Source organism: Nothobranchius furzeri, chromosome 4 (genome assembly GCF_043380555.1).
Source record: "Nothobranchius furzeri strain GRZ-AD chromosome 4, NfurGRZ-RIMD1, whole genome shotgun sequence".
Classification (NCBI taxonomy): Eukaryota; Metazoa; Chordata; class Actinopteri; order Cyprinodontiformes; family Nothobranchiidae; genus Nothobranchius; species Nothobranchius furzeri.
This window is the reverse complement of record NC_091744.1, coordinates 15,895,102-15,920,493: the sequence shown is the minus strand read 5'-3', so window position 1 is coordinate 15,920,493 and position 25,392 is coordinate 15,895,102. Positions and strand designations below refer to the sequence as shown.

The 25,392-nt window shown below is 43.6% G+C and overlaps 1 protein-coding gene and 1 long non-coding RNA gene across 3 annotated transcripts in view; one reads left to right on the top strand and one right to left on the bottom strand.

The window, feature by feature from the left end:
- LOC139069596 (uncharacterized) overlaps nucleotides 1–25,392 on the bottom strand; it is a 233,477-nt gene that overhangs the window by 167,288 nt on the left and 40,797 nt on the right. The gene's annotated exons all lie outside the window — the stretch shown is intronic.
- sdk1b (sidekick cell adhesion molecule 1b) overlaps nucleotides 15,941–25,392 on the top strand; it is a 410,260-nt gene continuing 400,808 nt past the window's right edge. For both annotated transcript variants that reach the window (XM_070550118.1, XM_070550117.1), the window contains exon 1: nucleotides 15,941–17,364. In XM_070550118.1, the coding sequence (XP_070406219.1) occupies nucleotides 17,211–17,364 (154 nt within the window). In that variant the 5' untranslated portion in view covers nucleotides 15,941–17,210. The remainder of the gene's footprint in view (nucleotides 17,365–25,392) is intronic.

Sequence of the window (25,392 nt, the reverse complement as noted above, 5' to 3'; positions counted from 1 at the left end):
TATGGCAGCATATTGACAAAACTCAAACAAAAAAGAAGCTAAATAATGATCCAGTCTAATGAAGGCGTGCTCTGCACAGTAATTAAAGCCAAGCAAATTAATAGATCTGAAAGTGATGGGCGCGGATCAGCTTGTAAAGGTCAGGACGCTGAGGAACTCGTCTCTTATCCCAGCTTTACTTTGGTCTCAAAAATCTTTTTGTTGTGAAACAAATAGCAACTTTTCCTTGTTCTGACTTTATAATTGTCCCCTTTTTGATTAATTACCACTGAGTTTCATTAAAAATAAGAACTTGGTCGAATTATCGTCAGTTTTAGGTTTCCTTCTGTTAATCAAATGCTTCTCTGTTCTGTGTTTTCTTGTAATGTTTGCATTTCTCATATCAGTTATCCGACTGGTAAAGTTAATAAAGATGTTTTAAATTTAATGACGTAACATGTCACTGTCTCTATAACTGAGTGATTTTTGTAGAAAAGTTGTTGTGTGTCTGTCATGGTTCTGGGAATTAGTCTAACCCAAGACATGCAGGATCACCACTACTCACACAAGGCAGGTAAAATGGTAAAACAGAATTTTTTTTAAAGGATAAAACTGAGGGCGCGCTGAAAACGAGTAGGACAGATGGGACTGGTGACCAAGGGCTTGATGAGGGACACGTGAAAGACGGGGTGAATCCTGAGGGAATGAGGGAGGTCCAGCCAAACCGCGGAGGGAGTGGGAACTGCCAGGATCTTAAACGGACCCAGGAACCTCGGCATGAGCTTCCGGGAGGAGGCTTTGAGGGTAACATTCTTCGATGACAACCAAACACCCTGCCCAGGAGTGTAGGCTGGCGCCGGTCACTGCCGGCGATCTGCCAGTTGCTTGTTGCGGATGGTCGTGCGATCCAGTGCTGCCCTGGTCATGGACCAGGCGCGCCTGGCACTGCGGAGGAACTGGGGAACCGAAGTGGTGACTGAGGTCTGCAGAGGGAAAAGGGGAGGCTAGTAACCGATGGACGACTCAAAGGGAGACTGACTTGTCGCTGTGGAGATGTGGCTATTGTGAGCGTATTCCACCCAGGTTAGGTGGGAGCTCCAGGAGGAGGGATGCGCAGAGCAGACGCATCGCAGCATGGCACCCAGTTCCTAGTTCATCCGTTCGCATTGGCCATTGGACTGCGGATGGTAACCTGAAGTGAGAGCGACTTTGGCTCCCAGGGCTTCTGCGAACTCCTTCCACAACTTTGAGACGAACTGTGGTCCACGGTCTGACAGGATCTCCTCAGGGATGCCATGTAAATGGAAAACAACATGTTTGATGAGTAACTGGGCAGTAATGGCAGAGGAGGAGAGAGATTTCAGAGGGATCAGGTGACAGGCTTTGGAAAAACGGTCGACAATGGTGAGTATTGTGGAGAAACCGTGTGAGTTGGGAAAACCCCATACAAAATCCAGGGCTATGTGGGACCATGGGCAAGATGGAGTGGGTAACGGGCACAACAACCCTGCAGGAGGACGATGGTCTCCTTTTTGCTGGGCACATACCTGGCAACCTGAAATGTAGTTCTTGACATCTCGAAACATAGAGGGTCACCAAAAACTGCGTTTAATCAGAGCAATAGTGCGTCCCACCCCCAGGTGAAGGGAAAACTTGCCTGTATGGGCCCAGTGGACCACCTTACCCCTGAGGGCCTGTGGCACATACAGCCTGCCAGGAGGGCCATGTCTGGGACCGGGGTCATCTTTGTGAGCCTCCGACACCTGGTCTCTGATGTCCCAGGTGACTCCACCTGCGATGCACAAAGGGTGAAGGATGGTGGAGGGTTCTGCTTCTTGGTCAGGGGCATACTGTCTGGACAGGGCATCGGGCTTAGTGTTCTTTGAACCCGGGCGGTATGAGATCTGGAAGTTAAACCAGGAGAAAAAGAAAGACCACCTGTACTGACGGGGGTTGAGCCTCTTTGCCTCCTTCAGGTAAACCAGATTCTTATGGTCCGTCCAGATAATGAAAGGTCTCTTGGCTCCCTCCAACCAGTGCCGCCACTCCTCGATGGCGAGCTTCACTGCCAGCAGCTCCCTGTCCCCGACGTCATACCGGCTCTCAGCCGGCGTCAAGCGGCGGGAGAAAAAGGCACACAGGTGGAGTCGATGATCTGTGGTGGAAACCTGGGAGAACACAGCCCCGACTCCTGTGTCCGAGGCATCCACCTCGAGAGTGAACTGAAGTTGAGAGTCTGGTCGATGGAGAACTGGAGCGTTGGTGAACCTTCTCTTTAGCGCCTGGAAAGCTGTGTCTGCTTGGGGAGACCAGATGAAGGGTTTGTTAATGGAGGTGAGGTTGGTCAGTGGAGCAGCGGTTTGACTATAGTTCCTGATAAACCTGCGGTAAAAATTGGCAAATCCCAAGAACCTCTGTAGTTGCTTCCGGGTGGTTGGGGTAGGCAAGTCGGTGACGGCCTGCACCTTCTCTGGATCAGCCTTCAACCGCCCGCTCTTAATAATGAAGCCCAGGAACTTGACAGTAGGGACGTGAAAGACGCACTTCTCTGCCTTAACCTAGAGTCTGTTTTCCAACAGCCGCTGGAGTACAGCGCGAACATGGTGGGTGTGTTGGCTCAGAGTCTTAGAAAAAATTAAAATGTCATCAAGGTATGCAGTCATGAACTTGTTAAGGAAGTCTCCCAAAACCGCATTTACAAGGGACTGAAAACCCGCAGGGGCGTTCGTCAAGCCAAAAGGCATCACTAAGTACTCAAAGTGCCCCAAGGGGGTCTTAAAAGCGGTTTTCCATTTTTCCCCTTATCTGATTCGTATGAGATGATAAGCATTACGTAAATCCAATCAGCTAAAGACGGTGGCATCCTGGATGGGCTCAAAGGTGGAGGTGAGTAGTGGCAAGGGATATTTGTTTTTTACCATGATCTGGTTTAGTCCCCTGTGGTCAATGTAGGGTCGGAGCGTCCCCTCCTTCTTTGGGATGAGAAAAAAAACAGCTCCCAGGGGTGAAGAGGACAGGTGAATGGTACCAGCGGCCAAGGACTCCTGGATGTACTTCTCCGTACTGTTCTCCTCTGACTTGGAGAGATGGTACAACCGACTGGATGGGAGGGAAGCTCCTGGTAACAAATCGATACAACAATCAAAAGGACGGTGTGGAGGCAAGGACGAGGCTCGGTCTTTACTGAAAACCTGTCTTAGGTCATGGTAGACCGAGGGGACAGCTGAGAGGTCTATCTTCTCCGCCTGAGAAGTCGAGGGACTGGAGGGTGCAGGCAAGGCCAAGCGGAGGCAGCGTTAGGAACATTCTAGGCTCCAACCATCGATCTTGTTACGTCGCCAATCAATCTGCGGGTCGTGGAGAACCAGCCAGGAGTGTCCGAGAACCACTGAGGACTGGGGAGAGGGGAAAACGTAAAACGCCAGGGATTCAGGGTGGTTACCTGAAACTTTAATGCGGAAGGGAATGGTGCAGTGAGTGATGGTAGAGAGGCACCGTCCGTCGAGTGAGGACAATGAGAGCGGCGAGGGTAGCCGAGTGGTGGGTACCTTCCACCTATCCACCAGTCTCAGATCCAGCATGGACTGCTCACAGCCCGAGTCCACGAGAGCCTCAAGTCGAATCTGCTCAGAGTTAAAAAATAACGTGCAAGGGAGAGAACTCCAGGAGCTAGCAGGGTTAGCGTTGCTGCCCACCAGTAGCCCCGGTTTTACTGGTGGGCCCTGCCTTTTAACAGTTGGGGGCAGTTTCTAACAAAGTGTCCTGGTTCCCCACAGTACATTTACAAACTTGATCTTTGGTGGTGTTGTCTTTCCTCCTGGGAGAGACGTGTTCTCCCCATCTGCATAGGTTCCTCTGTGGCGGGGTTATTGGCAGAGGCGCGACTTTGTGCAGTTGGTGATGGTTCAGGAAGTGATGGTGGGCTGGCCCTCGGGCTGGTGCATCTCAACTCCTGGTGCCTCTTGTCAATAGCGGTTGCCAAACGATTTAGTTCCTCTAGAGATTGGAGCTCGGGACAGAACGCCAGTTGGTCCCGGACCCGGTCGTTTAGAGCCTCAGTGAATGCAGCTGTCAAGGCATCCTCGTTCTAAGTAGTCCTTGCTGCAAGAATGCAAAAATCCAATTCCATGTCCGCTACTGATCTCTTCCCCTGAGACAGAGTCCAGAGTTTCTTCCTGATGTCAGCCAATGACTCAACAGAACCAAAAGTTATTTTAAAATCTGACAGAAATTCGTCATATGAGCCAGTTAAAAATATGTCGCTGTGACTCTTAGCTTCCGCCCATTTTAGTGCCTTTCCTCTCAGGAGACCAATTACAAAAGAAATCTTTACCTGGTCAGAGGTGAAGGCTCCAGGCGATCTCTCGAAAGTCAGTCGGCATTGAAGCAGGAAACTGTGGCAGTCATCAAAATCCCCACTAAAAGTGATTGTTGGCGGGGAGGCTGCAGGACGGAAGTGGAAAACTTCCGCAGGACTAGCGGCTTCTGGTCCGGGCGAAACAGCTGCAGCTGGGAGTGAGGACAAAGGTACTGCTGCGGGGGGCAGTTGTTGACGCTGAGATAAACATCATGTAACTGCCAAACCAGAGTCTCTAGTTGCTGAAAATGGAGGTTAGCTGCAGAGAGTTGTTCCATGATTAAAGGGAGAGCGTGTTCCTGCTGAAAGAGTCTGTGGGTGAGATCGGCGAGAGTGGATCTGCGGGGTTAGCGGTTTGGCCGGATGATTCTGTCATGGTTCTGGTAATTAGTCTAACCCAAGACATGCAGAATCACCACTATACACACAAAGCAGGTAAGTAAAACTGAATTTATTTTAAAGGATGAAACTGAGGGCGTGCTGAAAACATCAGCGTATCTGGACGGTGGAAACGGGAACCGGGTCTGAGGGAGAGCAAACCAGAGGTGAGTCCAAAAGCTAATAGTTCGGGGAGGAATATTGAGAGGGGACTTACAGGAGATGACTTGGTCAGAGGTTTTAGGAGGGAGGAAGTGAGCTGGGGACGATCCTGGTGGAATGATCTCTTGAGCTGGAGAGGGAGCGCAGGTTCGGAGGGTGAGAGCGGGTCGGTCGGGAAGAGGCTGGAGAACGTGGCTGGAAAATGGAGTTCAGAAGTCCTATGGAGGTCAGGTGAGTAGTTCCAGGTGAGTGAAGAGCCTGAGGTTGGTGAGTTCAAAAACGTACGGGTTTCGCACGATCCAAAACACACGAGAGCAAAAATGCGACTTAGACACGAGAAAATCACGAGAGCGAGAAACGAAGGCTGGTACTACCAAGTCGTAGTAATCATCCAGCTTCGAGCTGTGTTCACCATCTCCTTTTGAAGCAGTCCCGCTGAATCAGCTGATGCGTTGTAGCTGCCGCTTCTCCTGACCCGCTGATGAACCGATGACGTGCAGCTGCTGCTCCCTCTCCTGTGAAGACACTCAGAGATTGTTTAGAGAGAGAGTACTCACCCTGGCTCACGACAGTGTCCAAGTATAACTACTGGCAAAGCAAGCTAAATGTGTCAGAGACTAGGGATGGGTACTGAATTCAGTACTTTTTCAGGTACCGACCGAATTCCACAGTACTGACTGAGCACCGATTCATGTCATTTCAAACTGTGCCTCGTTTTGGTACCCATCCTTCAGAACGAGAACTTGCCAAGACAGCTGCGCATGCGCAAGAGCGTTATGTCGCTGCTCGCTGCGAGCGAGTTGTAAACAGAGCAGCATGGGTGAACCCAGGCTAAAGCTTGGGTCCACTTCACTAAATGTGATGGGTAACTGGGTGATGATGAAACCAGCGACAACGATCAAAGTGAGACATCCTCATCTTAATCTGCTCCGGTAGGTAAATAAAATGTTTAAGATAATGTTAGCTTGATATGATAGCTTTCCGACTAGAAGAACATGAACACGCTCAAAAGTTTGGCTTCACTTTACCAAATGCGACGGGTGATTGGGTGAAGATGAAACCAGCGACAACGATCTAACTGTGAGGCATCGTCGTTTAAATCTGCTCCAGCAGTTAAATAACCTGTTTAAGATAACGTTAGCTTGATACGTTATCTTCCTATGCCACCGATGTTATCAGCTAATGGTGCGTTTGCTTTCTCCTCGGAAATTCTAACTTCCAAGTAGGAAAAATCAAATGAAAAAGAGGCAAAAGGAATGAAGATGCACAGTAAATTTAGTTCACAGTAAATTTAGTTCACAGTAAAGATGTTTGCTTCAGTTTAATTATCAGCTTATAAAACTCCAAGGACAATGTTAAAATACAAACAGCTGAATGTTATTTATCGTGATATTTATCAAATATGGTTATATATTGAGAAAAATATATATTTAATTATAAAATAATTAAAGTAATAAATACTCAAAAGTATCGAAAATTGGTACCGTTAAGTACCGGTATCGATTCCTAGGTACCGGGAATTAGTACCGAATCGATTCAAATGTCAAAGGTACCATCCTTATCAGAGACAGATGTAAAAATAGGATTAAATGGGCATGCAGTGGTAAAACTGAAGGATATCCTCTTGTTATCCCTACAGGGAGGAGAAAATTAGTATTTGTGGGAAAGATGGAATTCAAACACAGTGAGAAATGTGATTTTGGAGAAAAGGTTGGTGGAGTCTGAGAAGCAGGCCGTGATGGAAGAGTGGAATATTTTTGCGTGTTTCCCTCGGGATGTGGCGTTATGTATCCTGTAAGATCTGTTACACTGTCCACACCTTGTGTTAAAGGGCTTGGAGTGTATGCCTCTTAGGCATCCCTGTTTGCAGGTGAGGATATACAGTTCCAAGCAGAACTAACACACTGAAAAAAACAAAGAGTTTTTGATGAGTTCTGCTTCTGCGTTTGAGCAGTTTGAGGTCTGTTTTTGCCTCTTGTTTGCTTTCCTTTCATGTGTAACCCACGAGAGTACATGGCGTCCACCTCTCCTCCTCAGTGTGATGTTGGGTAATTATATGTGATTACAGGTGCAAAGAGAAGACTCCCATCCCAAAAGCTTCCACTGCAGCTCTCTGAGGCCAGCTGCGATGCCCTGCAGTCAGGCTTGGACACATGAGGAGCTGGCCGATGTGAGACGAGGCCGCGCTCCAGATTAATTGTTGGCTTTGTTGCTAAACGGATGACACACGGCAGGAGCTGCATGCTCGAGCACACACATACTCAAAGACAGTGAAACAAAACAAAAAATATAAACCTCAGCTCAGCAGACTCATACACTTGCACGCAGCGTGAGCCTCTCGTTTCGGATTTCTCCCCGCTCTCTCTGGCTGGTCCACACACAGCCCTTGAAATCATTGGTTGTATTTTTCCTTTTCCTACTTCAATAGCCTCCTCCGTTCTGCTTTCTTACTTGCCTTTCTTGATTCTCCTTCCATAAAAGAGTCCTGAAAGCCTAGACTGTGATTTTCACACCCCTTTCTATCTGCTTGACACACTATAAAAGGAACCCTCTCCACAGCGATCCTCCCTCTCTCCCACTGGTGTTACACTTATCCCTCTATCCCTCCCTGTCTCTTTGAGCCCTGTACAGGTGTGACCTAACTCCTTACAATTCCCTCTTCATTTCCTTACTCTCTCCTCTTTTTCCCCTCTTTTTTCACATGAAAGGCTTCCTGCTACCCTCAGCTCACCCTCATTCCCGCTCTTTCTTCTCCATTCACCCTCACACTCTCCTTTTAGCCCCAGGAGATGGCTTGGATAACAGGTGGAGTCACCGCTTTTGGCGCAGGTATCGAGTTTCCTCCTGACTGAAATGTAAGAAAGCAGCACAACCCAGGGCTAAAACGATGACACACACACACACACACACACACACACACACACACGCACACACACAAAGAGAGGTTCCCCTCTGAGTTTTATTACAACAGCATAGTTTTTTAAAATGGATTTAGTTTTATTCCCTCTGGGTTATTTTTATTTAAAAAATGTAAATTTGCACAAAAAGTAATAAAGGCACTTTGATTGGGAATAAAAAGGTTGTGTACATAAACATGAGTAGAAATAATAGACTAGAACTTTACCTTTAAACCTTACCTGGCTGGAGCTGTTGGTAAAAAAAAATTCAAACTGCATTCACCAGGGAGTTTCAAATATGTCCCAAAATTTGTTCGAGAGTTCTCAGATTCCTTCTGTGGGTTGCAGTTCCTTGCGTTTGAGTTGTTGAAGTTTCAAAAATGCAAAAAACAAACACTTTTCTCTCTAAATATTCAGAGTCATAGCGAATGACTCACCCTTGATGATAAACAGCAACCAAATAATTTGCATTGCAACTTTTTTGCAGTTACACCACGTGCCCCACATAACCCAACCCAAAACATAAGCTACAGATTTTCCTCATTATTTAGTGTTACTAACATTCACAGCCCAGTTAGAGCCGCAGGATTATGGTTCCTCTTTCATAAAAGAGCCTAAACCCACAACGCTACAACGTGAAGGCTATCAAATTGACCATTAGGGTTTGCTTTACTCATTGCTGGATATTTGAATTATTAACATCTTATGGCAATTACAATATTTTAGAACAACTTAAAAATAATCACACCAAACTTTTATTTTGTCCCAGAAGCAGCAAGAAGTTCCTCAGAGTCGCACAGCTGTTAAAGCCTTCGTCTGTCATCCACTTTGCAACTGTGTGCATCTTCTCAGTACTCCACAGCTATGACAGGTCAGTTAATATTGACAGTATCTCCCACTACCAGTACGACAGCTTGAGCTGCTGGAAGTCGCTCATTAGCTCTGCATGCACTTGTATTTGCCCCTCAGTGTGTGTGTGTGTGTGTGTGTGCGTGTGTGTGTGTGTGTGTGTGTGTGTGTGTGTGTGTGTGTGTGTGTGTGTGTGTGTGTGTGCGCAGTCATGTAGTTTCTGGGGACAAAAATCATTAGCCTCTTTAAACAGGTGTTAAAGAGACAGGGGACGGTCCCTATGTTTGCCTTTGAGAGAATTGCAAAGATCTGTGTCATCGTTCAGACCTATCACAGAGCCCACTGTGGAGTTTGGATCCAAATGAGGGTGTGTGTGTGTGTGTAATTACATTGCTTTTCTCTCTATGGGTGGGGGACCACAACAGGATGTTTTGGTGATAGAGAGCAATTGATGGATAGAGGGTAGGAGATGCAGTTGTAATGGTGCTGGATACACAAGTAATTGGAAGCTAAATTGGCTTCCGAATTAAAACCTGTGAGCACTCAGTCTCTGTACTGCAACCAGATAACTGTGTGTGCATGTGTGTGTGTGTGTGTGTGTGTGTGTGTGTGTGTGTGTGTGTGTGTGTGTATTTATAAAAGATAGACAGTGAAATGTATTTGATCAAGAGGGACTAAAAGGAAACGGACATTTTGCAGAACAAACTGACATTATACAAATGTAACGCTTCAAGAAACTCTTCCAAATTACTTCAAGGGTTCTTAAAAGACTTCAAGCTTCAAGCTGACATTTAATCATATTAATTCTACATAAAGTTTTAGCTGTTGGTTCATGTTTTGGTGAATATCTTAACCTTAAACAGGATTATAAAACTAGGATCTTGGACTTTGGGGGAAATCAATGAAGACAAAACAGCCGCATTGTGAACTGTGAGCACATCTTATTTTTGTTGCCAAGCTTTATTCACTATAATGAGACTGATGGTTGTTATGTGCTTTTACACAACACTACAGGGACTGTTCAGGGACTTCTTTGGTTAATGCATTCAAGGCGGTTATGGCAAATCTGCATACAACTTAGGTTTTGAATGAAAACACGGTGATGGAAAACTTACCCCTCCCCTCGGGTATCTTCCCAGAGATGCTTCTGCCAGAACCAGAAACCTGCATTGCCAGAGGAAATAAGATGGTGCTAAACGCCAGTTGCCATATTCTACATCCAGTCATCTTTTGTTGCCCGTGACTTCAACTGGTGTTTTTCTTTTTGGGACTCTGGTTTGTCCTTAAGGTGGAGTGGTAGCAGCCGGCTGTTTCTCCTTCTCTGATGTTATTGAACCATGAAACCTCTCACACCAGTGGTGTTGTGTTGCTAAATACATGAGCGTGTTATAAATGGAGGACCCAAGGAAGTGAGTAAACCAGATGGTCCAATAGCTGGTTTCGGTCTGAAACTTATAGGCAGAGGTTTTTAGACAAATACAAAAGAACCACATTTTTTAATTTTTCATGTTCATTTTTATCTCCACTATATATATAGTCATATATATGTATATACATATATATATGTATATATGTGTGTATATATATATATACATATATATATATATATATATATATATATATATATATATATAGTCATATATATATATATATATATATATATATATATATATATACATATATATATATATATATATATATATATATATATATATATATATAGTCATATATATGTATATACATGTATATATATGTGTGTGTATATATATGTATGTATATATATATATATATATATATATATATATATATATATATGTATATAATATGTATATATATATATATATATATATATATATGTATATATATATATACATATAGCTATGCTAGGATGTTGTTAAGAGGCATGAAAAACACAATATTGCTTTAGAAGCTAAGTCTGAACACGTGTCAATGAAAATTTCTTTTCTAATATTTGTTTTTTTGCACTTAAGAATGGACTGGCGACTGTCTGGTGTGTCCCCCACCTCTCACCATAGTGAGGACAAACTGGTTCATAAAATGGATGAATGGATGATCGCTCACTACATGAAAAACCAAAATCACTGTACGAAACAGGTTTTACCATCAAAGCGGTCTCCGGATCACATCCCTCTAAAACGGGTCAGGTCTTAAATAGCTGTTTACCTTCTGAAATGCACAAGAACATGCACTGCAGTCATCTTTTTATGACTGAGGGCAATTTATTGATCACAGATAAACTTCTGCAGTGATCAGACCTCTCATATATATAATATATTCTGACAGTTTCCAGAGACTAATATTAGACCAATTAATATTCAAGTTTGTGATCGTTTTGGTTGAGTATGTTTTGCGTCTTCAAATTCTCCAATTCATATTTCATGAAGCTCTGTGTGTTTAATGCATTTCTTAATTCAAATGTTGACTGAGAAACTTTGAATAATTAGGTAAAAGTCCATCCATCCATCCATCTTCTGAACCTGCTTGTCCATGTAGGGTCATGGGGGGGCTGGTGTCTATCTGCAGCAGTCAATGGGCAATCAGGCGGGGTACACCCTGGACAGAGAGCCAGTCCATCGCAGGGCAACACAGAGACACACAGGACAAACAATCATGCACACACACACTCACACTTAAAGACAATTTAGACAGACCAATTAACCTAACAGTCATGTTTTTGGACTGTGGGAGGAAGCCAGAGTACCCGGAGAGAACCCACGCATGCACAGGGAGAACATGCAAACTCCATGCAGAAAGATCCCAGGCTGGGAAACAAACCCAGGACCTTCTTGTTGCAAGGCAACAGCTCTAACCACTGCGCCACTGCGCAGCTCTAGGTAAAAGTACTGGATAAAATATCTTCATCACATTAAATCTGCATTCTTTGGTTTCTAGCTTTGGGGTGAATTGTTCTGATAATGAACAGCTTTACCGTTACTGGGTGTGTTTAGTGGGAATAACTTTAAAGGTTTTTTTTTAAACTTATTATTCAAATTATTCCTTTTTTATCAGAGGGTTTGTTCATTATTAAAAAGCTGACCTGGTACACCAGAAAGTAAAACTTAAAGAAAGAATTACCTTGAACATTTACAGCTCTCTCTGAGTTTAGGTCTGTTCTGGAGAATTTACACCCTTCCAGCAAAAATGTGATAAAACGAGCTCCACATAATAAAACAACCTGTACGACCTGCCTGGTCTGATAGAGCTGTGCCCTGAGTGGGATAAATGCAACACTGGTCAAATTTAGGAGCATCATAGAAAGTATGACTGAAGATCATCCATCCATCCATTTAACCAGGTCAGGTCATGAGGGCAGCAGCCTAAGCAGAGAGGCTCAGACTTCCCTCTCCCCAGCCACTTGGGCCAGCTCTTCCAGGGGAATTCTGAGGCGTTCCCAGGTCAGATATAAACATAATCCCTCCAGTGTGTCCTGGGTCTTCCTTTAGGTCTCCTCCTGGTTGGACGTGCCTGGAATACATCACCAGGGAGGCGTGCAGGAGTCATACCAGCTGGCTCTTGGAGATAATGCAGATAAAGAAACAGTCATGCTTGCAAACAAGGAAACAATTTTTTGTGAGTGAGAGGGAAATAAAAATGCATTTCATCTGAGCAAGCTTCAAGGTTGTAAAAGCAGTCATGGTATCATAGCAACTGGCAGTCATCCAAAATGTGGAAGTAGTTTGACATAACCAACAAACATGCTGCCACTGGCCTGGTGTGGAGATGGATGGAGATCGGTTAGGTGGTGGACAAAAGGGGAGAAGGCCCGCAGATGCAGAGGCCATCAGGCACACGCAGAGGGTGGAGTGGGTCAGCCAGGTGTGCAGCGGTAAAAAAATGTTGGAGGACTTTGACAGGTGAGCCACTGTGAAGTTTTGTTTATAAGCTACCAGTAAATACCTGTGAAGACCCCACCAATGAGATGGCTGACACCAACTGAAGAGCAATTAAAGGCCCTGGTGGTTCGCCAGCTTTTCTCATCTGACAGAAGCATGCTGAAGGTACCGGGTCACTACGAGCTGCCACATGAGCTCTGCTCATTTTGACATGTGGGGCTCTAATAGAGGGAAAATTCAACATTCTTCCAAACCGCAGTCCTTTATTTGAAGATTTGATGTCAGATGTGGAAAGCATAATAACTCAAGTCGCCTGCAGGAAAGGTTGTGATGAGAGGCTAGTCAATTTAAAGGGCAGTTATGACATAAATGAGAATAATCAGTCTATTAGGACGAAGCCAGCACTTCTGATGATGATTTATTTAAAGAATGTGATGGAATTTAATTAAAAAATAACCCTGACCTGTTTCTATTTAAAATAACTTGTGAGAAGTTGTAAAATCAACCATTTAAAATCTTATATATGAAGTAATATTCAAGATTTTTTGTCACTGAATTCATTATTCACTATTGTAAATAGATCCATCATACACTTATCTATTGTAAAAGAAATATAAAATTGGCACTTATAATCTGCTATATTTACATTCTCCACCAGAGGAAAGAAGACAGAAATGAGATTCGATAAAGCAAAACATATCCAGTTTGACAAGGACGTCATAGAAACGTAATGCTGCAATGGCAAATCTGCAAAACATGCCTCTTAACAACATTCGAACACAGTATAACTGTAAATGTTTTGTGGAAATATATATAAAAATAATGAAATGGTTTTCTTGCATTTATCTAAAAACCTCTGCCAATTACACGGCTCGAACTGAAAGCAACGATTGGACCATTCGGAGGTCGGTCTCACAAACCGCTGCATTTCCCTGGATCCTCCATTCATTACACACTTGAGTATTTGGCAACAGAACACCACTTAGAGGTTCTGCGCTCGACAATATGAGAGAAGGAGAAACAGCCGGCTGTTACCACTTCCACTTTAGGAAAAACACCATTTGACACGAACAACTAAAGAGGTTTGGATGTTGAAAACAGCAACTGGTGTTTAGCACATTCTTGTTTCCTCTGGAAATGCGCATCCCGGGTTCCGGTGGACGTAGGGTGATAGCTAACGAGAGGGGTGAGAGTTCCATGTTTGTGTTTTAAAAGTTAGCAAGCTTGCAGATTTGCTATTGCAGCTTTAAAATACAGACTATTCATTAGGTGCTTTTTGGTTCTAACCCTTCTAAAATGTCAGATTTAGTCAACAAGACAGCGAACAACTAAATGGCAACACAGGACAACACAAAGTCATTTTAGTCAACTTAAAGGTCTAATTAACAACACATTCTGTATGTTGTCACATTGTTTAAAAAAGTATAATCGACCCCTTCATGTGAATGGTTTAATCAGTGATCATTTCCAAGTTGTGTCAAACGTTTCTGTTTTTTTTTTCTTATGACATGGTCATACTTTATTTACTCCTTGAAACATTCCCCTGAGAAATAAAAATCTATTAGCCAATGGTACGAACGTAAAAGCACATTTCTTTCATAGAGGAGTTATTTCTCGAGTTTGTCTGGCACCCCTTGTGTGGAAATTGTAATAACAGATGTTTTAAAATGACCATCCTTATAAATTACGTTTAATTCAATGTTTAAATTTACTCTGATTCATGCGAGTAAAGATTGGCAGACCAGATTAACCCTCCTATTTTCCTGATCTGAAAAGCATCATGGTCATTTGATTTAAAAAAAGCATTTTTTGCAAACCAGTTCAGAAATAACCCTTGATACAACAATTAACTGGCCAAGGTGCTTGAATGAGTGTATTTAGGACAGTTTGATGACATGAGAGACTATTTTGGCCACTCTGGGAATAGAAAGGTTGACACTAAGAATTTATTCAGGCAATAAAAGATAAGGTCACTGTGTGGTAGCCTTTAATATTAATGTGCCATTTAACAACCCTCACTATGGAAGAAACTAGGTTATCAGCAGCATTAAGATATGGCTTCAGGCAGTTATTGTATTATTTGTGTAGCTAAACCACCTGTAGTGGTTTGTTACATCTTAACTACATATTTAAGGTCAAATACAACATTTTATGAGCATTGCAGAGAAGTGAAACCTTTCTTACTGATTGTCCTACTACTGAGACCCTGAAATACTGAGGTCATATAGGGACATTGGTAAAAACAAAACAACCAAACAACCCAAAAGGTTTTTGTGCATACCAGATATTATCTAGTGCACAGCAGAAACCATCCTATCTGATCAACACAAGACACTGTCTGGTGTGCAATAAATACTATCTGGTTTGCATTATCACATGAGATAATATCTGTTGTTCTCCAGAAGTCATCTGGTGAGCAGAATTTTTCCAACATTTTTGCACATTTCCATTCAGGGGGTCTATAATACCTAGAAACTGCAATATCTACACCGTTTCTCATGAGCATCAGGTAGTATCTTGTCTCATGCGCACAAATCTGGTGCACACAGAAAGAATCTGGTTCTCACAGGAAACCTTTTTTTAACCAACTTCCCTTAGGAGCTCAGTAGATATTGTCTGGTGCGTATGAGAAACTATACAATCTGGTGCACACTAGCACAATCCTGTGAGCAGGAGCAGTGGCCACCCTTGGAAAATTGTTGACCCCCCATTGGGAAGACCATCCCATTCATGTTCAAACAAACAAACATTGTTATTGCCAATAAATATATGTAATAAGTAAATAAATCACAATTTAAATATGCCTGTCACCGAGAATGACCATTTTCAAAGAAAATTGTAAATTCCAATAGTTTAGTGGATGTTTCTGACAAAAAAGCAAATTAAGCAGTTTTTAAAATAAAGATAATTAAATAATTGAAACAACAACTGAAGAAACTATTAGAAATGTTGTGTTTTTTTACGAAATGTTTGTTTTCCGCAAATTTGAGGTAAACGTGTTTGATGCATAGGCCTGTTGTTTTTAAAAGAATGACGGTGCACTGCTCAGCTAGGCTTAACACTCAGTTACCACATGGGGAACAATTTTGTGTACCACCCCAAAATTTTTACTGGCCCCCCATAAAAACGTTTCCTGGGTGTGCCACTGCTCAAGAGATACAAACTTTTTTCACCCATTTCCCCTTAGCAGTACATTGTATAAAACACTCGTTTATTTTTTTATATAATCAAAACTTATTGAAATGTGTTTTAAGAAAGTCTGTCACACTTTTGTTTCTGCGTGGGGTTTTGGAGGCGCCATCCTTTACGATCTAAAAGCAGGCGTTTTATCCCACCCCCTCGTTTGGATTATCCAATAAGAGACACCCCCTCGTTTGGATTATCCAATAAGAGACACCAATACAACTCGCTCGACCAATCAGCAGCGAGGGATGATAGTGAATGTAAATTTAGTTTTTAGAGTTTAGTAGCATAGGCGAGCATAGCGAGGCTCGCGCTAACGGTGTGAGTAAACGGATACCACAGCGGTGAAAGTATTGTAAAACATTACTGAAACGTAAAATTGTAGTTTTCATAAAACACTCGTGGTTTGAAAACGAGCACTCTCTCTCCCACACAACCGGTACGGAGCCGAGGAGAGGAGGGTGGCAGGTGTTCAGTTGAGGGAGACGCGTCGCCCCACACCGCTCACCGAGCACCAACAAGGTGCCCAGACAGAGCCCACCGGATAGACCTGGCTCACGGAGGACGGAAACTCGTGAGTAGGAACTGAGAACAGCTTTTGATGAGCTAAATGAATGAGCAGTTTTCTTTTTCTGAGTTTTACTGGAGACCGCTGACTGGACCAGGCTCCGTTTTCGCAGCAGCTAAAGAACCGTTTCGGTGTTTTTGTAGCGACTTGCTCTGTTTTTTGGGGTGCCATGGTGCGTGTGTAGAAGCTGTGGACTTTTATTGTGAAACTTGTAACAAGCTGATGTGCTTTTCTTAACCTGCTGTGCCATTTTCACCTCCGCGAGGTGCTGCGCATCACGGCCGCGCGCCAAGTTCCCTCCGCCGGCATCAGAGGAAGGAGAGCCCCGCTCCGGGAGCAGAGTGGGAGGAATCCAGCCTCACCAACGCACTTGGGTTCAAAGTTAGAACTGGAAAGTCTGACAGCTCTTCAGCTTCCCACAACTGAAAAAACCCTCTGGATGACTCTTTCTCTAATTTGTTTGCACATCAAATCAAGAGAGGGCATTCACGGAATCAATTAGTGGATTGATTTTTTTAGAGCTTCGTGGGTAGGTTGGATAGTTTCCACGTTTTATCGCTTCTCTGTTAATGCGACCAGTGTCTAAATGATCCACGGGACAAATCCCCCGGTGGACACGTCAAAACAAGCGCGGATTTGAGGTTGATAGCAGGGACTAAAGCCGATAAACACACTCAAATATATTAATTTTCATTTTCTCAACTTTCCAAATGAAAGCGAGGTCTCTTAAGCCCGCGGACTCCGTTGGAGATTATGATTGTGTAAAACCTTGAAGCCACACCACACAGAAAGTGTGTTTTCGCCACTTCTCTCCTCCGCTGCCTCTTAACGACTTCTGGACCTCGGGGCTGGTGAACTCCTGGAGCTCCGGAGAGAAGCCCGGAGCTGCGACCGGTGCTGGAGGCTTCCGCTCCTCCTGATTCCTCCCCATTCCTGCACAGGGCTGGGGGAGCTTTTTTGGTGGAGCCCCCCTCTCTCCCAGGATGAAACCGGAAAGTAACCGTGATGGATCCACGGTGGCTGTGACGATCAGGGGATCTGGTACCAGAACCGGGACGGCGCGCAGTGGGGGTCGATGGCTGCCTCTTTGTCTCCTGCTCCTACTCAGCTGCCGCTGCCACATGTTGCACGGCCAAGGTAAGAGCTGCATTCCCACCAGACCTGGCACCAAATGTCAAACGATGCAGAGTGGAAATATTTACTCACACACTGATTTCTCTCCTTGCTGAATAGCAGTGATTATTCTGATCCAGCAGGGGCTCGCTCTTCTTGTTTTGCATAAAACGAGATGGAATAATCACTGTTATTATGATGGTGCTCAGATTGTGAGATTAAGCTAATGAGGATGCCCGAGGGGAGAGTGTGAGTGTGTTTAGGGGGGTCTGCTAATCCCAGTCTTAGTCAGTGACCTGCTTCACTGATTTGGCATTAAAATGCATCAACACCTGGACACAGAGTTAATCTGAGTGGTTTGCTGCTGCTTACCCGCTTGCATTTGCAGGTGTCAGTATTAGTGTGTAAGGCTTGTTGCAGAGGTTACCACAGGCAGGTAACTGTTGAGCGTGTCCGGGGAGAAGTCACATATGATGATGTATTGGTTCTGTTGCCAGTTATGTGCTGTTGTTGTGTTGGTGATACAGAAGGAAACAGTTTTTTGATGCATGGATGTGTTTAGGTTTCCTAGTGTGTGTGTGTGTGTGTGTGTGTGTGTGTGTGTGTGTGTGTGTGTGTGTGTGTGTGTGTGTGTGTGTGAGTGTGTGTGTGTGCCTCATGGGAGTGTGACAGAGCGGCAAAACAAAAGCACAGAAAAGGTCAGACTGGGTGTCGGCACACACTTTTCTGTGGGTCACAGATGGCGTGCTGGGCAGAATGTAGAGCTGAGACTTTGGGGTCGCGTGGAGGAGGGGGTCTCAGGAATGTGTGTGAAAGAGAATGTGTGTGTGTGTGTGTGTGTGTGTGGGGGGGGGGGGGGTCTGGTTTGGAAGGCATGGAGACTATGTGCCCCGTTCAAGAGCCTGACACCAGTGTGCAATACAAGTAGAGGAGCTATGGGAGAAAGGGTAGCCAAGAGGAGTAAAGGAGGGGTAGGGTGAAGGGGGGAGGCGAGATGAGAAGATGTAGAGAGGCTGAAGCGGAATGCAGTGCTTGTCACTCAGAAAACTGTGCCTGCATTTCAATCAATGACGACGGTATGACAACACCTCTGCCTGTGTCAGAAGTTGCTCTCCTCTTCCTTCATTTCCCACTTGTCACACACTTTGTTTACCCCCCCTCCCCTCCCCCAACACACACCCTCACTCATCCCTCCCTTGGGTTGCAGAGTCAGCTCCTTCAATCCTCCCATTAATGTCAAGGTCTCACCACCAGATCCCACAGTTACCGCCACCCCCACCTCCCACTTTTCCCCCCCTCACCCCCCCCCCTCCTCCTATCTGTCTTGGCTGAATGGGTAGGGGGCTGAATGAAAATTAGTGAAACAGATTCGGGACAAGGCTGGCCTGGCTGGACGATGGGGGTTGGACTATTGATTTAATAAGCCGTGCCAAGCGACCAATCGAAGGCTGTAGATTTTCCAGGTTCCAACCCCTCCATCTAGCATTTATTAGGGCGTTTCATTTTAGGAGGTAAAGGATGAAATTCATGAGGCAAGGTTGATATCCCCCACCCCTCCCCCCAGGTCCAGGTCTTTCCCTAGCATCCCTGTGCCCTCTCCCTCACTCACCTCCACCTCCTCTACCCCTGTCTCTCCCTCTCTCCTTTTCTTGCAGCCAATCGATGCCCACGCCCCTCCTCATAAATGTGAAGGTTTATTTGAGCCAACTCTCGTCTCTGGGAGCACATTTAAATAAGCTCATCGATCTTTCATTTTAGAGTTAAGTGACGGCAGCATTTTGGTGTCTCTCTCTCCTCCTCTCTCCCCTTCATCTAACTCTCATTGCTCACCTCTCCCCCTTCTTTATTCATAACTTACCCCCTCAGTTCCCCTGCTGCCTCCCTGTCACCGAACGGGTTCTGCTCCACAGCTGTTTGACTTATTCACTTTTCCAGCAAAGATTCAGACTGCGCCTCGTTTCAGACTCTATCTTCTGAGTGAAGTCATCGATGGGTCACAGTGAGAGCGGGTTTGAGAATGTCACTCACATTTTACATCACGGAGAGACATTGTCCAAAATGCATCACTGTCTTTAAATATTGCAGACGGAAGATGAAAACCTTGAGAAATGTTCCAGATTTTCCAAGCGGAGCTATTTTTAAAGCATTTTAAATGGCTCATAACACTTTAACATAACTTAACGAACATAAAAAATGAATAACGTGAGGAGAAATTTACAGCCGTCCTCCACCAGGTTATTAGGTTTATAATAAATGAAGAAGGATTTTTTCCCAATCGCTAATATGTATAGTGATAATAGTCTGCTGCAGCCAAAGTTTAATGAAAAAAACTGCTAGTCGTCATTATTGGTAACCTTGCCCAAGGTAACTGCGTACGAATGTGTCTGGAGTACCCAGCTGTTCAACTATTGAGCTTTTTTTCATCACAAAAAGTGCAGTTTGGAATTTTAAGGCTCTGATCAAAGTTTAGATTCCCTCTATGAATATGGAAGTTATCCTTTTTCCTCAGCTAGCCCTGAAGGAGGCTTCCATTGAAACGCTGACCCACTTTGTTGATCTATCAGTGTGTGATTAGGTTTGATTTGACACATGCCATTGGCTCAGCTCAGACTGAGTTTTTCTCTGATTATTTATGTAATATATTCACTATATTCATATTTTCTCAGATCTTGCAGTTCTCTGGAGTCCTGTTCTTAAATGTACACAAACATTCTCAGAACAGTTTTACGGATTAGAACTGTATTTGGTTTGTTTAGAAAAACATTATGGCAAATTCTGTTACTGCTGCAGGTAGTATGAGGATTTTGATGTAGTTCAAACCAAAATTGTCATCCTGTTAATGAAATAGCCATGCAGCAATATACAACAATTATCACAATCTCTCTCTCTCTCTCTCTCTCTCTCTCTCTCTCTCTCTCTCTCTCTCTCTCTCTCTCTCTCTCTCTCTCTGTATATATATATATATATACATCTATATATCTATATAGATATAGATATATATATCTATATAGATATCTATATATCTATATAGATATGTTTATCTATCTATCTATCTATCTATCTATCTATCTATCTATCTATCTATCTATCTATCTATCTATCTATCTATCTATCTATCTATCTGTCTGTCTGTCTGTCTGTCTGTCTGTCTGTCTGTCTATATCAATCTATGTATATATGTATATATCTATGTATATATGTATATGTTTATCTATCTATCTATCAATCTATCTATCAATCTATCTATCAATCTATCTATCTATCTATCTATCTATCTATCTATCTATCTATCTATCTATCTATCTATCTATCTATCTATCTATCTATCTATCTATCTATCTATCTGTCTGTCTGTCTGTCTGTCTGTCTGTCTGTCTGTCTGTCTGTCTGTCTGTCTGTCTGTCTGTCTATATATATCTATGTATATATGCATATATCTATCTATCTATCTATCTATCTATCTATCTATCTATCTATCTATCTATCTATCTATCTATCTATCTATCTATCTATCTATCTATCTATCTATCTATCTATCTATCTATCTATCTATCTATCTATCTATCTATCTATCTATCTATCTATCTATCTATCTATCTATCTATCTATCTATCTATCTATCTATCTATCTATCTATCTATCTATCTATCTATCTATCTATCTATCTATCTATCTATCTATCTATCTATCTATCTATCTATCTATCTATCTATCTATCTATCTATCTATCTATCTATCTATCTATCTATCTATCTATCTGTCTGTCTGTCTGTCTGTCTGTCTGTCTGTCTGTCTGTCTGTCTGTCTGTCTGTCTGTCTATGTATGTATCTATCTGTCTATGTATCTATCTATCTGTCTATGTATCTATCTATCTGTCTATGTATCTATCTATCTGTCTATGTATCTATCTATCTGTCTATGTATATATGTATATCTATATATGTATATACGTATATATATATATGTATATATGTATTAGGGCTTCAACAAACGATTATTTGGATAATCGATGAATCGGATGGGGTCTCGACACGATTAATCGATTAATTGGATTACATGGGGAAATTTTTAAAACTGCTAGGGAAATGTTATTTCTCTCCTTCCTTCACTTTATTTAACACAACATTATTAGAAAACAGTTCAATAGCAGTAAAACAACATGCCATCACCTAAATTGTCTTATAAGGTGTATAGACAGAGACCCTAAGCTACATCTATCTAAACAGCTTAAGGGCAATTCTCATCTGTTTTGTTTGATCTCATCTGTTGACATTTATTATAACTGGGGATGTCAAATAACACATTTTTAAATGTAATTAAACATAGGCTGTGAATTAATCAAAATTGATCACTATTTCCAAAAATGACTGAAAAAATGCCAAATAAAACAAAAGTAAATGAATGCCATCCTCCTTGTGATGATGCCCTGGGCAACTGCTATAAAGTCACATCAAGAAATGCTGCTGATCATTCCAATGATCCCAAATAGACTCACATTAGGCCACATGAAAGCAACTGAACCCAAAAATATATTAACCACTATTTAACTGCACTCTCACACAACACGCCTGCAGCAACAGTTAGGACTCCTCCCTCCCTTTTAAAAGCGTTTTTGCTTCCGAGGACATTGTGGTTGTAAAACCACATGCTAGTAGTCTGGCCCCGGTGTGATCAACCAGTTTCTGCGGGAATGTGACGGCGGAACCAGGGCCAGATTAACACTTTGTTGTACCCTGGGCAACAATATTCAAGGGCTCCATCATCACGACCCGAGGATCACCATAATGTGGTCACATACAGAATATTTTACTGTAATATGCAGTAAATATACTCAATACTTGAATGCCTGACAACACGTAACCCGCCCAGAGTAACCTTTGACCCACCTTGTGTGGACTGACCAATGAGGAGAGGGTCTTAACTTGAGGCCCTCTCTTCATTGGTCAGTCTGCATGAGACTGACTCTCAACTGACGTTCAGTCATAGGCGGCGAAGCGTCTCTGTGCAGCGCAAAAGCCCAGGTGGACAGTTTGTTTAATAGGGTGATCATATTTCCATTTCCAAACAAGAGGACAGGGGATCTGTGCCTATGATGTCACACTATGGCAATGCCACACAAACCATGTTGGGACCCATTTTTTGTAAGAACTAAATTAATATCAGATCTGCCAATAAAAGGGCTCTAAAACAATTCATATGTAAACATTTTGCATATTTAATGCAAAATCTCATTTTTCTGGTTTAGTGCTGCAACAAGGTTTTATTAATAATAAATTATTATACCTTTTGTTTTACTACAGCATCGGTAAGCTTCCTGTGCACAGATTATTAAGGATGCTTGTTTCAGCTGTGAGATTAGACGATAGGATCAATGAAAAAATAAGTTGTCACACACTCCATGGAAACTTTCAGAGAATCCACAAATAGTGGCTTTCAAATAGTTGTGTTACTTTTTGCAAGTTTAGAAAAGAAGCAGATGAGACAGCATGTCTGATAATTTAGTTTTTCATCTGATAATATGAGAACATGTCAGTAATGTCTGAGGGGCTTTTATAAACACTGTATAACTAATACTCCTGGGCAGGGTATGAATTACACAGAGGCTTCTGGGGAGCCCAGTTATGGGGGGGGGGGGGGGGGGGGCATTTCGCCTTGGCCCCCAAAATGTCTTGAAACGGCCCTGGGTGTGTGACTTGAGTTTTGATGGTGATCTGAATTGTATCAGATGTATAAATATGACATGTGTATAACTTATTGTTTTTTACTGGTAAAAACGTGTAGTGGAGATAAATCTACCTACATTTTACTTTTCAACACTTTGTTTTGTTTTCTTGTTTTTATTTAACTATTTTCCTGTCCTGTCTGTCTCTCATCTTCCTGCATCTCCTCTTAATTCTCCAGAAAATCTGTTGCCTGGATTCTTACCTTTTCACCTCATCAGTTACTTTTGAGCAGATCAAAGGGATCTCCTGACCGCAAAGCGCAGAGCGCGTTTTCGATGCTGTGTGAGGTGACATCACCACAGCACAGGTGATGAGCTCCGCAGTAGCGCGCTTCAGGCACAAATAAGACAGAAAATAGAGGACATGTGCAGACATGAACGATCGTGTGCTAATTATAGTTTTTTGGTTGCGCCACTTTGAGAATGGACCGTGCGCTGGAAGCAGCTGCCTGGATCGCTGAGCAACAATGCGCTGTGCCGCTCTCTGCTCAAAAGAGTCCAAAACTGATATAATATAGAAAACTTTTTTCTGGCTTCCCTGGATGTGTAGGATATACAGCTCCCCCATAATTCGATCCCTGCTCCTGGATGAAAAGCCGTACATTTTCATCAATACAAGAACCCGCAGTCCGGACGCCCTGACAGAGAGTGAAAAGTGGACAAGTCCGTGGAAAACGGAACGTACGGTCACCATAGTCCTCATAAAGCGGGAAATTGTAGATACAGTATTGTGCTCGTGCCCTGGGCCCTTTAGAGTTCGTGGGCCCTGGGCAATTGCCCAGTTAATCCGGCCTTGGGCGGAACCGGTTCGCAGCAGCGCGAACCTCGCGCTGATCTGCCGGCTCTCCCTCGCGCTGATCTGACTTGCTCTGCGCACAACGGCGGGCGGGAAGGGGGGGCGCTTTTGGGAGAGTTGTGCGACACAACGAATCGATGATGCAATTCGTTGCCAACGCTTTTAGTAATCGATTTTCATTGAATTTATCGATTCGTTGTTGCAGCCCTAATATGTATGTATATATGTATGTATGTACCGGTATGTATGTGTGTGTGTGTGTGTGTGTGTGTGTGTGTGTGTGTGCATGTATATATGTATATGTATATACCGTAAATGCTCTAATACAGGCCGGTATTCAATTAAAGGCCGGGTGTCCAATTTTGGCCGGTGTCGGAGTCAGCGGAGGTGAATAATGGCCGGTCTCTTATTGTGGCCGGGTGGAATGTAGTAACAAGTAAATACGAGCGTCTCAGCGGCAGGGTTATAGTCCCCAAATCAATCAGCAGGAGGCAGTAGAGGTTCACACAGACCTTTATTAGGCTCTTTCTTCAACACTTTGTAACGCTACAGACACGATCCTCTATCACGCTCCTACCACACAGAGTCACGGTGTCAGTTAACCATGCTAATTCAACCCGCTCCACAGAACACACATCACCTTCCCTGTGGCTTACATAACACTCACACAACACGCAAATCAGCACATAGGAACCAGCAGAACGATAGGAAACACATATAACACAATACCCAGAATGCACCTGGCTTACAACCCCAGACAGGTCATTACACTATCAAGTTCAAAGAGAACATGCTGATTATGCTGCAGAACACTCTGGGGAGCAGTAGCAGGGGTTGTATGAACTAGTCGACTTCACTATAGTGACTTTTTATGCCTGTCGTCGACTAGTCGCTGTCACGTGATAATGACCGGCAAGATGCAGCCCTCGGAAAAGACAGCAGCCTGCTGTCAGCAGGTGACAAGCTCCTGCGCTCAGGGGGGCAACGCGCTGTGTCAGAGCATAGGTACCGACACGCGATCGTTCATGTCGGTTCATTTCCTTTAATGTTTTCTGTCTTTTATTTGCGCCTGATGTGTTTCGCTGCTGTGGAGCGGGGCGCATCAACTTGTCCTCCGACTCACAGATCACTGATGCGGCCGCCAAGCAGGGAGAGCTCCGCTGTTTTCGCGGTCGGTAGATCTGCCTCCTGAGCACGGCCACAGTAACAATCAGGTGTCGCCACCTCAAAAACTAATTTAACACACGATCGTTCATGTCAGTTCATTTCCTTTAATGTTTTCTGTCTTTTATTTGCGCCTGATGCGTTTTGCTGCATGCTGTTGAGCGGGGCGCTGCGCGCATCACCTTGTCCTCCGACGCAAATTCCACTACCTCCGCTCCGCTCCGCTCCGACACAAACGCCGGAGCAAAATCGGTCCCGTTGTAGTCAATCAGAGCAATTCTACTACTGCGGCCGTGCTCTGGCAGTGCGGCACCGTGCGCCGCCCTCTGTTCCGGCGTCCGGCAAAAATAGAATCGATCCTATTTTCGC